This window comes from Balaenoptera musculus, chromosome 15 (genome assembly GCF_009873245.2).
Source record: "Balaenoptera musculus isolate JJ_BM4_2016_0621 chromosome 15, mBalMus1.pri.v3, whole genome shotgun sequence".
NCBI classification, from domain to species: Eukaryota; Metazoa; Chordata; class Mammalia; order Artiodactyla; family Balaenopteridae; genus Balaenoptera; species Balaenoptera musculus.
In genome coordinates, this window is record NC_045799.1 from 26,569,329 (window position 1) to 26,585,054 (window position 15,726).

At 38.9% G+C, this 15,726-nt stretch overlaps 1 protein-coding gene across 4 annotated transcripts in view; it reads right to left on the reverse strand.

Moving 5' to 3' along the window:
• Positions 1-15,726, reverse strand: part of ASXL1 (ASXL transcriptional regulator 1) — a 68,726-nt gene that overhangs the window by 24,989 nt on the left and 28,011 nt on the right. Inside the window, exon 5 of one of the 4 annotated variants that reach the window (XM_036824629.1) lies at positions 14,893-14,922. The exons of the other annotated variants lie outside the window; for them this stretch is intronic. Within the exon in view, the coding sequence (XP_036680524.1) occupies positions 14,908-14,922 (15 nt within the window). The 3' untranslated portion in view covers positions 14,893-14,907. Of the gene's footprint in view, positions 1-14,892; positions 14,923-15,726 lie in introns of those variants that run through there. 4 annotated transcript variants of the gene reach the window in all.

Here is a 15,726-nt window from a genome sequence, read left to right on the forward strand (position 1 = left end):
GGGAAGTCCCACAACATGTAATTCTGAACCAGATCCTTTAGGCATAAAGGATATTACAGGGACAATTAACAAAACTTAAACGGAATCGGAAGATTAGATGGCAAAAATGACTCAATGTAATTTTCTGACTTTGATACATGTATCATGGAAATGTAGCAGATGTCCTTAATTGTAACACATATACACTAAAGTACTAAGGTATTGTAACAAGGTCCTAAAATGGTTCAGGAAAAGAAGTCTTTTTTGCATTGTATTTAAGACTTTTCTGAACGTTTATCACTGTTAAAAAATAAAAATAAATTGTTTTTTAAATGGGCAAAACACTTTAATAGACAATTCACATACGAAGATGATACAAATGGCCAATAAGTACATGAGAAGGTACTCATCATCATTTATCACGAGAAATATCAATTAAAGCAATGAGATATGTATAAAAAAAGCAACCATGTATTTATTAAAGCTGGATAATTTTTGGCAAAATTCAATACACATTCATGATAAAAACTTCCAGCAAACTAGGAATAGAACTTCCTCAACTCAATGCAGAGCATCTACAAAATATCTATAGCTAACATCATACTAATGGTAAAAGACTGAATGCTTTCCCACTAAGATTGAGAAGATGGCAAGGATGTCCTATTCAACACAACACCTGAAATCCTAGCCAGTGAAATCAGTCAAGAAAAGGAAATAAAAGGCACACACAACAGAAAGAATATATGAAATTCGTCCTATTCACGGATAACATGATAATCTACATAGAAAATCCCAAGTAATCTAAAGGAAAAACTCCTAGAACAAGTAAGTTTATCACATTCACAGGACAGAGGTCAACATAAAAAAAAAAAAATCAGTACTATCTATATGCTAGCAATCAACAATTAGAAACCAAAGGTAAAAACACAATTCCATTTACAATAGCTTCTCCAAAAATTAAATATTAAGGTACAGATCTAACAAAACATGTATAGACTCTGTATGCTAAAAACCAAAAACTGCTGATGAAAATACCAAAAACAATCTAAGTAAATGAAAAGTCATACCATCCATAAACTGGAAGACTCAACATAGTTAAGATGTCTATTCTCCCCAAACTGATCTATTGGTTTAATGTATTTACTACTAAAATCTCAACAAAGTATTTTGCAGATATAGTTAAGACAGTTCTATATGGAAAGGCAAAGATACTATAATAGGTAAAACAATTCTGAAAAAGAATAAAGTTGGGGCTTCCCTGGTGGCGCAGTGGTTGAGCGTCTGCCTGCCAATGCAGGGGACACGGGTTCGAGCCCTGGTCTGGGAAGATCCCACATGCCGCGGAGCAACTAGGCCCGTGAGCCACAACTACTGAGCCTGCGCGTCTGGAGTCTGTGCTCCGCAACAAGAGAGGCCGCGATGGTGAGAGGCCCGCGCACCGCGATGAAGAGTGGCCCCCGCTTGCTGCAACTAGAGAAAGCCCTCGCACAGAAACGAAGACCCTACACAGCCATAAATAAATAAATAAATAAATAATTAAAAAAAAAAAAAAAAGAATAAAGTTGGAGGAAGCACATCACCTAATTTTACAACTTGTCATATGGGCATACAACAGTAATCAAGATAACATGGTACTGACAGAGGAAAAGCCGTATAGATTAATTGGAAGAGAGACCAAAAGCAGAACCTTTTAAAGATACGCCCAACTGATTTTTTACAGAGGTGTAAAAGCAATTTAAACGGTGTTGGAACAACTGGCCATCGAGAGGCAAAAAAAACCCTTAACATAACCTTACACCTAATTAAAAAATTAACTCAAAATAAGCTGTAGACCTAAATGTAAAATATAAAACTTTTAGAAGAAAATATAAGGAAAAAATTTTCTATCACCTAGAGTTAGGCAAAGAGTTCTTAAGACATGATGCACACAAACACAAAAACAAATCTATAAATTTTCAAAACTGATATTAGACTTCATCAAGATTCAAATCCTTTCCTCTGTAAAAGACACTCCTAAAAACATGAAAAGATAAGCCACACACTGGGAGAAAATATTTGCAAGTCACATATCCAACAAATAACTTCTAGCTAGAACACTTTACAGTCAACAATAAGAAAACAATCCAATTAGAAATTGGACAAAAGACATGAACATAAACTGCACCAAAAAAAAGATATTCAGATGGAACATAAGGGAAGATATTCAACATAATTAGCCATAAGGGAAATGCAAATCAAAGGCCATATGAGATTCTACTATGAATGGATAAAAGGAAAAATACCAACAATATCAAGTGCTAATGAGAAAGCAGAACAACTCACACATACATTGCTAGTGAGAACAAAAAATGGTACTACCAATCTGGAAAACAGTGTGGCAGTTTCCTATAGAGTTAAACACATATATAGCAGCACAGGGAGCTCAGCTCAGTGCTCTGTGATGACCTAGATGGGTGGGATGGGGCAGGGGAGGTCCAAGATGAGGAGAGGTACATATACATATAGCTGATTCACTCCATTGTACAGCAGAAACTAACACAACATTGTAAAAAGCAATTATACTCCAATTAAAAAATAATAATAAAATAAAATAAACTGATGAGAACAGTGAAAACACACACACACACACACACACACACACAGCATATGACCCGGCAATTCCACTCAAAGATTTATCCCAAAGAAATAAAAATGTTTTCACACTGCAACCTGCATGCAAATTTTCACAGTAGTTTTATTTGTAACAGCCCCAAACTGGTAAGAATCCAAATGTTCTTCAGTATAAGAATGACTAAACAGGGCTTCCCTGGTGGCGCAGTGGTTGAGAATCTGCCTGCCAATGCAGGGGACACGGGTTCGAGCCCTGGTCTGGGAAGATCCCACATGCCGCGGAGCAACTGGGCCCGTGAGCCACAACTACTGAGCCTGCGCGTCTGGAGCCTGTGCTCCGCAACAAGAGAGGCCGCGATAGTGAGAGGCCCGCGCATCGCGATGAAGAGTGGCCCCTGCTTGCCACAACTAGAGAAAGCCCTCGCACAGAAACGAAGACCCAACACAGCCATAAATTAATTAATTAATTAATTAAAAAAAAAAGGTAAAGTCCAAATTAAAAAAAAAAAAAAAAAAGAATGACTAAACAACCTATGATATGTCCATAAAGTGGAATACTATCAAACAGTAAAATGGAAGTGTTGATATACATAACAACTTTGATAAACCTCAGGTGTTATGTTAAAGCCAATCTCAAAAGGCTTTTTGTATGATTCTATTCCATTCTGGAAAAGATAAAATTATACTAAGGCCATCCTAGACATCACGTATATTAGTTTTCTACTGTTGTGTAACAAACTGTCACAAACTTAGTAGTTTAAAACAACACACATTTATTATCTCAATTTTCAGGGGTGAGGAATCTGGGCATGGTTTAGCTGGGTTCTCTGCTCAGGGGCTCATAAGTTTCAAATCGAGGTGTCAACCAAGCTGCTTTCTTTTCTGGAGCTCAGTGTCCTTTTCCAAGATCATGTGGTTATTGGCAGAAAATTTCTTGTGGTGTAGAGTTAAGGTCACCTTCTTGCTGGCTGTCATCTGGATCTTTCACTCAGCTCCTAGGGACCTCTGCAGTTCTTGCCATGTGGCCCTCTCACAATACAGCAGCTTACTTCTCCCATCTCTGACCTCCAGGTCCTCTTTTAAAGGGCTTCCCTGATTGGGTCAGGCCAACTCAAGATAACAGTTCTTTGAGATAATTGACTAGAGATCTTAAATACATCTGTAAACTCTCTTCACCTCTGCCATATCCTATTGGTCAGAAGCCAATTGCAAATCTCACTCCCATGCCCAAGAAAGAGATTATAGAAAGGTATGAATTATTAGGATCTTTTTTTTTTTTTTTTGCCATGCCGTGCAGCATGCAGGATCTTAGTTCCCCCACCAGGGCTCAAACCCGCTCCCCCTGCAGTGGAAGCACAGAGACTTAACCACTGGACCACCAGAGAAGTCCTAGGATCATTTTATTCTTCATTTTTTTTAAAGATTGATTGATTGATTGATTGATTAATTGATTGATTGCTATGTTGGGTCTTCGTTTCTGTGCTAGGGCTTTCTCTAGTTGCAGCAAGCGGGGGCCACTCTTCATCACGGTGCACGGGCCTCTCACTATCGTGGCCTCTCTTGTTGCGGAGCACAGGCTCCAGATGCGCAGGCTCAGTAGTTGTGGCTCACGGGCCTAGTTGCTCCGCAGCATGTGGGATCTTCCCAGACCAGGGCTCGAACCCGTGTCCCCTGCATTAGCAGGCAGATTCTCAACCACTGCGCCACCAGGGAAGCCCCCTAGAATCATTTTAGAATTCTGCCTAACATATCCAGCCTCCAGCCATCCCTCCAGCTGACCATGGATATATGAAAGACCAAGCCCAGATAATCGGATAATCTGAACCAGACCAAACCAGAAACACAGCCCATTCAACCAATTCTCCCAAGGAACTGAGTTAAAGCACCACATTTGGGGATGATTTGTTACACAGCAAAGCTAACTGATACAAAATGCTAAAATATTTAACCATACAGACTAATCAGGAGGTGCTCAAGGATTAGGCAGAGATGTGTCTATCGATGGGGCCAGTAATTGCCAAAATAAAATGTACATACACACATATTTTTAACATCTTTTTTGGCCACACCACGCAGCTTGTGGGATTCTAGTTCCCCAAACAGGGACTGAACCCATGCCCTCAACAGTGAAAGCACAGAGTCCTAACCACTGGACCACCAGGGAATTCCCCACACATATTTTTAATCCAAAGACAGAACAAGAAATTAAGCTTTACCCATTTAGTATATGGAATGACACAGCTGCCCTTTCTCAATTCCTACATCACTCCTACATCATATTCAGTATTCTGTAATTCTTTTCAGCATGTTTCATATGCATAGTTAGGCAGATTAACAGACTTTACTATCTAATTTTAACCAGGCTTACTAACATTACCATAAGGAAAAGGCAGTTTTGAGGTAATACTATTAATGCAAGTACAAGGGACACTAAGAAAACAGAAGAGCTGACAATTTTATAGCAAGTATATAAACTCTTCATCAGGTATGATACACGATAAAGTCAACAACGAGCAAATCATGCCCAAAAAGATGTTAGCCCAAACATTCAAAATGAGATAAGACTAGTTGAAACATACCTTCTGCCATTTAATAATTTCACTGTAATGTTAACTATTTATTTTCAAAATATAGTGTAATTTTAAAATACTTTAAAATTTGTTTTAGGGTGTATTTCACAATGGACATATTATAAAAGAACATATGCTTACGTCTAATAGTATATATATATGATATATAAATAAACAAATATATACATACACACACTGAGGATGTGAACTCAGTATATTTTTTTTATTACCATTGGGGAAATAATTTAAAAAAATGTGAATCCCACTGCTGTAGGCACTGAAAAGCAGTGCAGTGGCATTATCAGAGTTGTACTTTAGAATCATTCCGACAGCAACTGGAACACCACATTAGAGATGGTAAGAGTCTGAAAACTAGAGCACTAATTAAGAGACAAATGCAATAGTTAGGCCAGGGGTAATTACTGCCTGAGTAAGAATATTAGAACTGTAAGGAAAAAGACAGTTATGAGCATGAAGGAAGAATGAATGAAAAGAACACATATAGGCTATTGTTGTAAAAGAAAGAAAAGGAAATCAGAAAACATTTATCTGTGTATCTTTATAAAAATAAACACAGGAAGGATAAACTCCACCTAACACAGCTTAAAAGCAAGACCCAAAAGGATACATTTCCAAGTAACTTTACCTGCATTTCAGAACAAAGCTCAAAAATATTAACATGGGGACTACCCTGGTGGAGCAGTGATTAAGAATCCACCTGCCAATGCAGGGGTCACGGGTTTGAGACCTGGTCCAGGAAGATTCCACATGCCGCAGAGCAACTAAGCCCATGCGCCACAACTACTGAGCCTGTGCTCTAGAGCCCATGAGCCACAACTACTGAAGCCCGTGCACCTAGAGCCCATGTTTCACAACAAGAGAATCCACCGCAATGAGAAGCCCGTGCACCGCAAGGAAGAGTAGTCCCCACTCACCACAACTAGAGAAAGCCTGTGCGCATCAACGAAGACCCAATGCAGCCAAAAATAAATAAAACTTAAAAATATATATTAACATGAATACAAAAATATCCAGGACCCAAAGTTAAAGTCACGTCTGGTATCTAATAAAAAATTATTAAGAATGCAAACCAGGGGCTTCCCTGGTGGCGCAGTGGTTGAGAATCTGCCTGCCAATGCAGGGGACACGGGTTCGAGCCCTGGTCTGGGAAGATCCCACATGCCGCGGAGCGACTGGGCCCGTGAGCCACAATTACTGAGCCTGCGCGTCTGGAGCCTGTGCTCCGCAACAAGAGAGGCCGCGATAGTGAGAGGCCCGCACACCGTGATGAAGAGTGGCCCCCGCTTGCCGCAACTAGAGAAAGCCCTCGCACAGAAACGAAGACCCAACACAGCCATAAATAAAATTAATTAATTAATTAATTAAAAAAAAAAAAGCAAACCAGAGAAATTTAACCCATAATGACAAGAAAAATAAATAGAAACAGACCCAAAAATGACAAATGGTAGGACTACTGAAGACTCTACAAAAAGTTATTACAAGCAAACCTTGGAGATACTGTGAGTTTGGGTTCAGTTCCAGACCACTGCAATAAAGTGATTATCGCAATAAAGCAAATCACACCAAGTTTTTGGTTTCCCAATGCATGTAATTTATGTTTACACTACACTGTAGTCTATTAAGTGCATGATAGCGTTATGTCTAAAAAAACAATGTGCATACCTTAATTTAAAAAAGCTTTATTGGACTTCCCTGGTGGCGCAGTGGTTAACAATCCGCCTACCAATGCAGGGGGACAGGGTTCGATCCCTGGTCCAGGAGGATCCCGCATGCCTCAGAGCAACTGAGCCCATGTGCCACAGCTGCTGAGCCTGCAGTCTGGAGCCCGCAAGCCACAACTGCTGAGCCCGCATGCGACAACTGCTGAGGCCCGCACGCCTGGAGCCCATGCTCCACAATGGGAGGGGGCCATTGTGGTGAGAGGCTCACGCACGGCGGTGGGGAGTGGCCCCCGCTTGCCGCCACTGGAGAGGGCCCGCGCACAGCAGTGAATACCCGGCTCAGCCAAAAATAAAGTAATTAATTTAAGAAAATTGTTAAAAAATAAATAAATAAAAATTAAAAAGCTTTACTGCTAAAAAATGCTAACCATCACCTAAGCCTTCATCGAGTCATGATCTTTTTGCTGGTGGAGGGTCTCACCTCAGTGCTGATGGCTACTGACAGGTCAGGATGGTGGCTGCTGAAGACTGGGGTGGCCGTTGCAATTTCTTAAAATAAGACAATAAAATAAAATATGCCACATCGAATGACTCTTTCATGAATAATTTCTCCATAGCAGGTAATGCTATTTGACAGCATTTTACCCACAGTAGAACGTCTTTCAGAATTGGAGTCGAGGGGCTTCCCTGGTGGCGCAGTGGTTGAGAGTCCGCCTGCCGATGTGGGGGACACGGGTTCGGGCCCTGGTCTGGGAGGATCCCACATGCCGTGGAGCGAGCCACGAGCCACGATTACTGAGCCTGTGCGTCTGGAGCCTGTGCTCCGCAACAAAAGGGACCGCGACGGTGAGAGGTCCACGCGCCGCGATGACGAGTGGCCCCCACTTGCCACAACTGGAGAAGGCCCTCGCACAGAAACGAAGACCCAACACAGCCAAAAATAAAATAAATAAATAAAATTAAAAAAAAAAAAAAAATTGGAGTCGATCCTCTCAAACCCTGCCACTGCTTTATCAACGAAGTTTATGTAATATTCTGAATCCTTTGTTGTCATTTAACAATCCTCACAGCATCTTTTCCGGGAGTGGACTCCACCTCAAGAAACCACTTTCTCTGTTCATCCACAAGAAGCAACTCTTCATCTGTTCCACTTTTATCATGAGACTGAAGCAAGTCAGTCCCATCTTCAGGCTCCACTTGTAATTCTGTCTTGCTATTTCCACCACGTCTGCAGTTACTTCCTCCTCTAGAATCTTGAACCCTTCAAACTCATTCATGAGGGTTGGAGTCAACTTCTTCCAAACTCCTGTTAATGTCGATATTTTGACCTCTTCCCATGAATCATGAATGTTCTTGATGGCATCTAGAATGGTGGGTCCTTTCCAGAACGTTTGCAACTTACTTTGCCAGGATCCACTAGAGGAGTAACTATCTATGGCAGCTATAGCCTTATAAAATGTATTCCTTAAATAATAAGATTTGAAAGTTGAAATGACTCCTTCATCCATGGCTACAGAATGGATGTTGGGTTAGCGGGCATGAAAACACTAATCATGTTCTACAACTCCATCAGACCTCTTGGGTGACCAGGTGCATTGTCAATAAGCAGTAATATTTTGAAAGGAATCTTTTTTTCTGAGCAGTAGGTCTCAACAGCGGATTTAAAGTATTCAGTAAACCATGTTATAAACAGATGTGCTGTCATCCAGGCTTTGTTGTTCCATTTCTAGAGCACAGGCAGAGCAGATTTAGCATAAGTTTTTAGGGTCCCAGGATTTTTGGAATGATAAATGAGCACTGGTTTCAACTTAAAATCACTAGCTGCATTAGCCCCTAACAAGAGAGCTTGTCCTTAGAAGCTGGGTTTTGACTTTTCCTTTCTAGCTATGGAAGTCCTAGTTGGCGTCCTCTTCCAATCAAAGGCTGTTCTGTCTACACTGAAAATCTGTTGTTTAGTGTAGCCACCTTCATTACTTATCTTAGCTAGATCTTCTGGATAACTTGCTACAGGCTCTACATCAGCACTTGCTGCTTTACCTTGCACTTTTATGTTACAGAGATGGGCTTCTCTTCTTAAACATCATCAACCAACCTCTGCTAGCTTCAGACTTCTCTTCTGCAGCTTCCTCACCTCTCTCAGTCTTCACAGAATTACAGAGAGTTGGGCTTTGCTCTGGCTAGGCTTTGGCTTAAAGGAAAGTTGCGGCTAGTCTGATCTTCTATCCAGACCACTCAGACTTTCTTCACATTAGCAATAGGCTGTTTTGCTTTCTTATCATTCTTGTGTTCACTAAGGTAGCACTTTTAATTTCCTTCAAGAACTTTTCTTTTACATTCACAACTTGGCTAATTATTTGGCACAAGAGGTCTAGTTTTCGGGCTATCTTGGGCTTTGACGTGCCTTTCTCACTAAGCTTAATCATTTTTAGCTTTTGACTTAAAATGAGAAACGTGAGACTCTTTCTTTCACTTGAACACTTAGAGGCCATTGTAGGATTACTAACTGGCCTAATTTCAATATTGTAATATCTCAGGGAATAGGGAGACCCAAGGAGAAGGAAAGAGATGGGGGAACAGCTAGTCAGTGGAACAGCAGAACACACACAACACTTATCAATTAAGTTTGCTGTCTTACATGGGCACAGTTCATGGCACCCCAAAACAATTAAAATAGTGATATCAAAGATCACTGATCACTACAACAAATATAATAACAGCAATGAGAAAGTTTAAAATATTGTGAGAATTACCAAAATGTGACACAGAGACATGATGTGAGCAAATGCTGTTGGAAAAATGATGCCAACAGACTTGCTTGATGCAGGGTTGTCATAAACCTTCAATTTGTTTAAAAAAAAGAAAAGCAACTTCTGCAAAGGACAATAAAGCAAAGCGCAAGGTATGCCTGTATAACTGTATTTCATGTGTTGAACGCTGAGCACATTAAGCAGAGACATGTAAGACATAAACAACACCCAAAGAGACCTAACACTACAGAAAAAAAGATCAGTGACCATGAAGATGTACCAACAGAAACTACCCAGAACAAAGAAAAGTAAAAAGACTGGAAAAAATATGAATAGCACATCAATAAGTTTTGGAACAACCTCAAGTGGCCAAACATATATGTAATTATAGTCCCGAAAGGGGGAGGGGAGATGTAAGAGAAAAATATTTGAAGAAATGATGGCAGAATATTTATCAAATTTGATCCGAGAAACGTAACAAAACCCAGGCAACAAGAAACATGAAACAAACCACATTAAGGCACATCATAATGAAACTGCTGAAAAGCAGTGATGAAAAGAAAATATTGGGAATTCCCTGGTGGTCCAGTGGTTAGGACTCCATGCTTTCACTGCTGTGGGCCCGGGTTCAATCCCTGGTCAGGGAACTAAAATCCCCGCTAGCTGCACCACACAGTCAGAAAAAAAATGAAATAAAAAAGAGAAATCTTAAAATTAACAAAAAGGAGGAGAAAAGATACATGACTTACTTAGGAACAAAGATTACAGTAACAGCAGACATCTGATCAAGAATAATACAAGCCAGAAACAGTGGAGCAAGATCTTTAAAGTACAGAAAGAAAAAAATTATCAACCTAGAATTCTGTACCAAGTGAAAATATCCTTTAGGAAAGAAGGAGAAATAATTTTTCAGACACACAAATGCTTTAAAATACCATCACCAGCAGACCAGCACTACAAGAAATATTAACGAAAGTCATTCTGGCAGAATGAAAATAATACCAGATAGACAATGAAGAGTACTAGACATGGAAAACATGTAGGTAAAAATAAGACTTTTTCTTATTTTTTAAATCTCTCAAAAAGATTCTCAAAAAGACTTTTTAAATGAAAAATAATAACAATGTACTGTGGCGTTTATAACATCTGTGGAAGTGAAGTGTATGACAACAGCAGCACAAAGACTGGGGGGTGGTGGTGAGTGAAAGTATACTGCTATAAGGTTCTTAAATACAGGTAAAGTGGTATAATACTACTTGAAGGCAAACTGTGATGTTAAATATCTATACAGTAAGTACTAATGTAACCACTAAAACAAAATTTAAAAGTTCAGGGACTTCCCTGGTGGCACAGTGGTTAAGAATCCGCCTGCCAAAGCAGGGGACACAGGTTCGATCCTTGATCCGGGAAGATCCCACATGCCTCGGAGCAACTAAGCCCATGTGCCACAGCTACTGAGCCTGCGCTCTAGAGCCCTCGAGCCACAACTACTGAATCCTGCGGGCCTAGAGCCCATGCTCTGCAACGAGAAGCCCGCACACCACAACGAAGAGCAGCCCCCATTCGCCGCAACTAGAGAGAGCCCGCGTGCAGCAACGAAGACCCAATGCAGCCAAAAATAAATAAATTTTTTTTTTAAAAAGTTCAACTAAGAGACAAAGGGGAATTTAAAATATATATTTTTTAAATCCGTAATGAAAAGAAGGCAGAAAAAGAAGAAAAAAAGGAACAAAGAATAGATGGGACAAACAGAAAACAACTAACAAGATGGTAGATTTAAACTCTAATGTCAGTAATCACACTAAATGTAAATGGTCTACACACCCCAACAAAAAGGAAGAGAATAACAAACTGGATAAAAGCAAGACACAATTATATGATGCCTGCAAAAACAAACAAACCAAAATACCCACCTGAAATACAAAGACACAGGCTATACTACCCAAAGTAATCTACAGATTCAATGCAATCTCTATCAAATCACCAATGGCATTTTTCACAGAACTAGAACAAAAAATCTTAAAATCTGTATGGAGACACAAAAGACCCCAAACAGCCAAAGCAATCTTGAGGAACAAAAATGGAGCTAGCGGAATCAGGCTCCCTGACTTCAGACCATACCACAAAGCTACAGTAATCAAGATAGTATGGTACTGGCACAAAAACAGAAATACAGATCAATGGAACAGGATAGAAAGCCAGAGATAAACCCACGCACCTCCTTTCTCACCTAATCTATGACAAAGGAGATCAGAATATACAATGGAGCAAAGATAGCCTCTTCAATAAGTGGTGCCAGGAAAACATGTAAAAGAATGAAATCAAAACACTCCCTAACACCATACACAAAAATAAACTCAAAATGGATTAAAGACCTAAATGTAAGGCCAGACACTATAAAACTCTTAGAGGAAAACATAGGCAGAACACTTTTTGACATAAATCGCAGCAAGATCTTTTTTGACCGACCTCCTAGAGTAATAAGAATAAAAACAAAAATAAACAAATGGGACTTAATGAAACTTAAAAGCTTTTGCACAGCAAAGGAAACCATAAACAAGACGAAAACACAACCCTCAGAATGGGAGAAAATATTTGCAAACAAAGCAACTGACAAAGGATTAATCTCCAAAATATACAAACAGCTCAATATCAAAAAAGCAAACAACCCAATCCAAAAAATGGGCAGAAGACCTAAATAGACATTTCTCCAAAGAAGACATAAAGATGGCCAACAAACACATGGAAAGATGCTCCACATCACTAATTATTAGAGAAATGCAAATGAAAACTACAATGAGGTATCACCTCACACCGGTCAAAATGGCCATCATCAAAAAATCTACAAACAATAAATGTTGGAGAGGGTGTGGAGAAAAGGGAACTCTCATGCATTGTTGGTGGGAATGTAAATTGATACAGCCACTATGGAGAACAGTATGGAGATTCCTTAAAAATCTAAAAATAGAACTACCGTCTGACCCAGCAACCCACTACTGGGCATATACCCAGAGAAAACCATAATTCAAAAAGACACATGCACCCCAACGTTCACTGCAGCACTATTTAAAATAGCCAGGACACGGAAGCAACCTATATGTCCATGAACAGAGGAATGGATAAAGAAGATGTGGTACATATATACAATGGAATATTACTCAGCCATAAAAAAGAACGAAATTGGGTCATATGTAGAGACATGGATGGACCTAGAGACTGTCATACAGAGTGAAGTAAGTCAGAAAGAGAAAAACAAATATCACACATTAACTCATATATGTGGAATCTAAAAAAATTGGTGTAGATCATCTTCTTTACAAAGCAGAAATAGAGACACAGATGTAGAGAACAAACATATGGATACCAAGGGGGAAGGGGGGGGATGGGATGAATTGAGAGATTGGGATTGACAATATATACACTATTGATACTATGTATAAAATAGATAACTAATGAGAACCTACTGTATAGCACAGGGAACTCTAATCAATGCTCTGTGGTGACCTAAATGAGAAGGAAATTCAAAAAAGAGGGGACATATGTATATGTATAGCTGATTCACTTTGCTGTACAGTATAAACTAACACAATATTGTAAAGCAACCATACTCCGATTTAAAAAAAAGAGAAACAAACAAAATATATGTATTTATTTATTCCTATTACCTCTCCAAAAAAACTTTTAAGTGGTATAACTTTTTATATCCAAATAGTTTCTGGTTTTCTAACTGTATTATTTGTTCTACAATAAACTATTGTCTAACTATAAAAAAAAAAAGGAAAAAATATATACTGTGCAAATACTAATCAAAAGAAAGCAGGACTGGCTATATTATTATGAGATAAAGTAGATTCTGGGGCAAAGAATATTAGCAGGGGTAAAGATGATCATTTCAAAATGACAGAGGAGTCAGTTATCAAGAGGAACCTAAATGTTTCTGTACCTTTTAAAGTGAATTTTTAAATACATGAAGTAAAAACTGATAAAACTAAAAGAAACACACAAATCCACAATTAGAGATTTCCACATCCCCTCCCTATAGTTATAACTGCTAGAAAAAGTTGATAGAAAATCAGTAAGAATATATGTAGATTTGAAAAATGCTATCCACCAACAAGCTAGTCAACATTTACAGAACACACCACCTCACAACAGCAGAATACACACTGTTTTCAAGTACACATGGAACATTTACCCAGACAGACTGTATTCTGGGCCAAAAAACAAGCCTCAATAAATTTAAAAGGGTTCAAATCATATAAGGTATTTCTCTTATCATAACAGAATTACATTAAAAATCAAAAACAGAAAGATCTCTGGATATTCCCCAAATATACAGAAACTAAATATCAACTTCCAAATAACCAAAAATTTAAAGAAGCAACAGAAAAATTAGAAAGATATTTTGAACTGAATAAAAACAAAAAACACATCCAATTTTGTTGTATAGATTAAATGCTTAACTTAGAAAAGAGGAAAGGTCTCAAATAAATACCTCAGCTTCCCTCATGAGAAAAATGGGAAGAAGGGAGCAAATTAAACCCAAATCAAGTGTAAGAAAGAAAATAATAAAAACAAGAGCAGAGATCAAAGAAACAGAAAACAGAAAAACAACAGAGTCAAAGAAACCAAAACCTGATTTTTGAGATAATTACTAAAACTGATGAAACACCAGCCAGACTAATAAGGTAAAGACAGAAAACACAAATTACCAATATCAGGAAGAGATCAGTGACATTATTACAGATTCTACAAATATTAAAAGAATAATAAAGAAATATTATGAATATCCTTATGAAAATAATTTTGACAATTTGGATGAAATGGACACAAACTACTAAAACTCACCCAGGAAGAAACAGATAACCTTAACAGCTCTGTATCTACAGAAGAAACTGAATTTATAATTAAAAATCTCCAAGTTCAGATGGCTCCATAGGTGAATTCTATTTAAAGAAGAAATAATACCAATTCTATAAAAACTCTTTCAGAAAAATCTAAAAGGAAAAGATAGTTCCCAATTGCTATAGTCTGAATGTGTCCCCCGCACCCCCTTCCAAATTCAAACGCTGGAATCCTTATGCCCAATGTGATAGTGTCAGAAGGTGGGACTTTGAGTGGTGATTAGGTCATGAGGTGGATTATCAGTGGCCTCATGAATGGGGTTAGCACTCTTATAAAAGAGATCCCACAGAGCTCCCTAGCCCTTTCAACCATGTGAGGGTACAATAAGAACTCTGCAACTCGGGGTATTTCCCAGTGGTTAAGACTCTGTGCTTCCAGTGCAGTGGGGCACAGGTTCAATCCCTGGTTGGAGAACTAAGATCCCGCAAGCTGTGTGGCATGGCCAAAAAGAAAAAAAAAAAAAAGAAAAAAAGAAGAAGTCTGCAACTCAGAGAAGAGGGCCCTCACCCTACCATGCTGGCACCCTGATCTTCTAGCTTCTGAAACGGTGAGAAATAAATTTCTGTTGTTTATAAACTACCCAGTCTGTGGTATTTTGTTATAACAACCCAAACAAACTAAGGCACTAATTCATTCTGTAAGAACAGCACTACTCTCACGTGAAAAGAAAACTACAGTCCAATACAGTTCATGAACATAGATGCAAGTATTTCCATTGCTAACAAATATTAAATGTTAACAATAGATGAATCTGGGTATATGGAATAAGGATGTTTTTGTTCTATTTATTTTATCCTTGCAACTTTTTTGTGAGTTGAGAATTATTTCCAGATAAAAAGTTTTTTTAAAAGTAACAACACATGAAAATACTGTTAGCCCAGTTCCTGGAAGAAATTAAGAGCTCAATAAATGCTGACTATAATATAATCACCTAATTCAACCCCTCATATTATATTTTTTATTTTTTTATAAATTTATTTATTTTATTTTTGGCTGCATTGGGCCTTCGTTGCTGCGTGCGGGCTTTCTCTAGTTGCGGCGAGCGGGGGCTACTCTTTGTTGCGCTGCACAGGTTTCTCATTGTGGTGGCTTCTCTTGTTGCGGAGCACAGGCTCTAGGCACGTGGGCTTCAGTAGTTGTGGCATGTGGGCTCAGTCGTTGTGGCTCGCGGGCTCTAGAGCACAGGCTCAGTAGTTGTGGCGCACAGGCTTAGTTGCTCCGCGGCATGTGGGA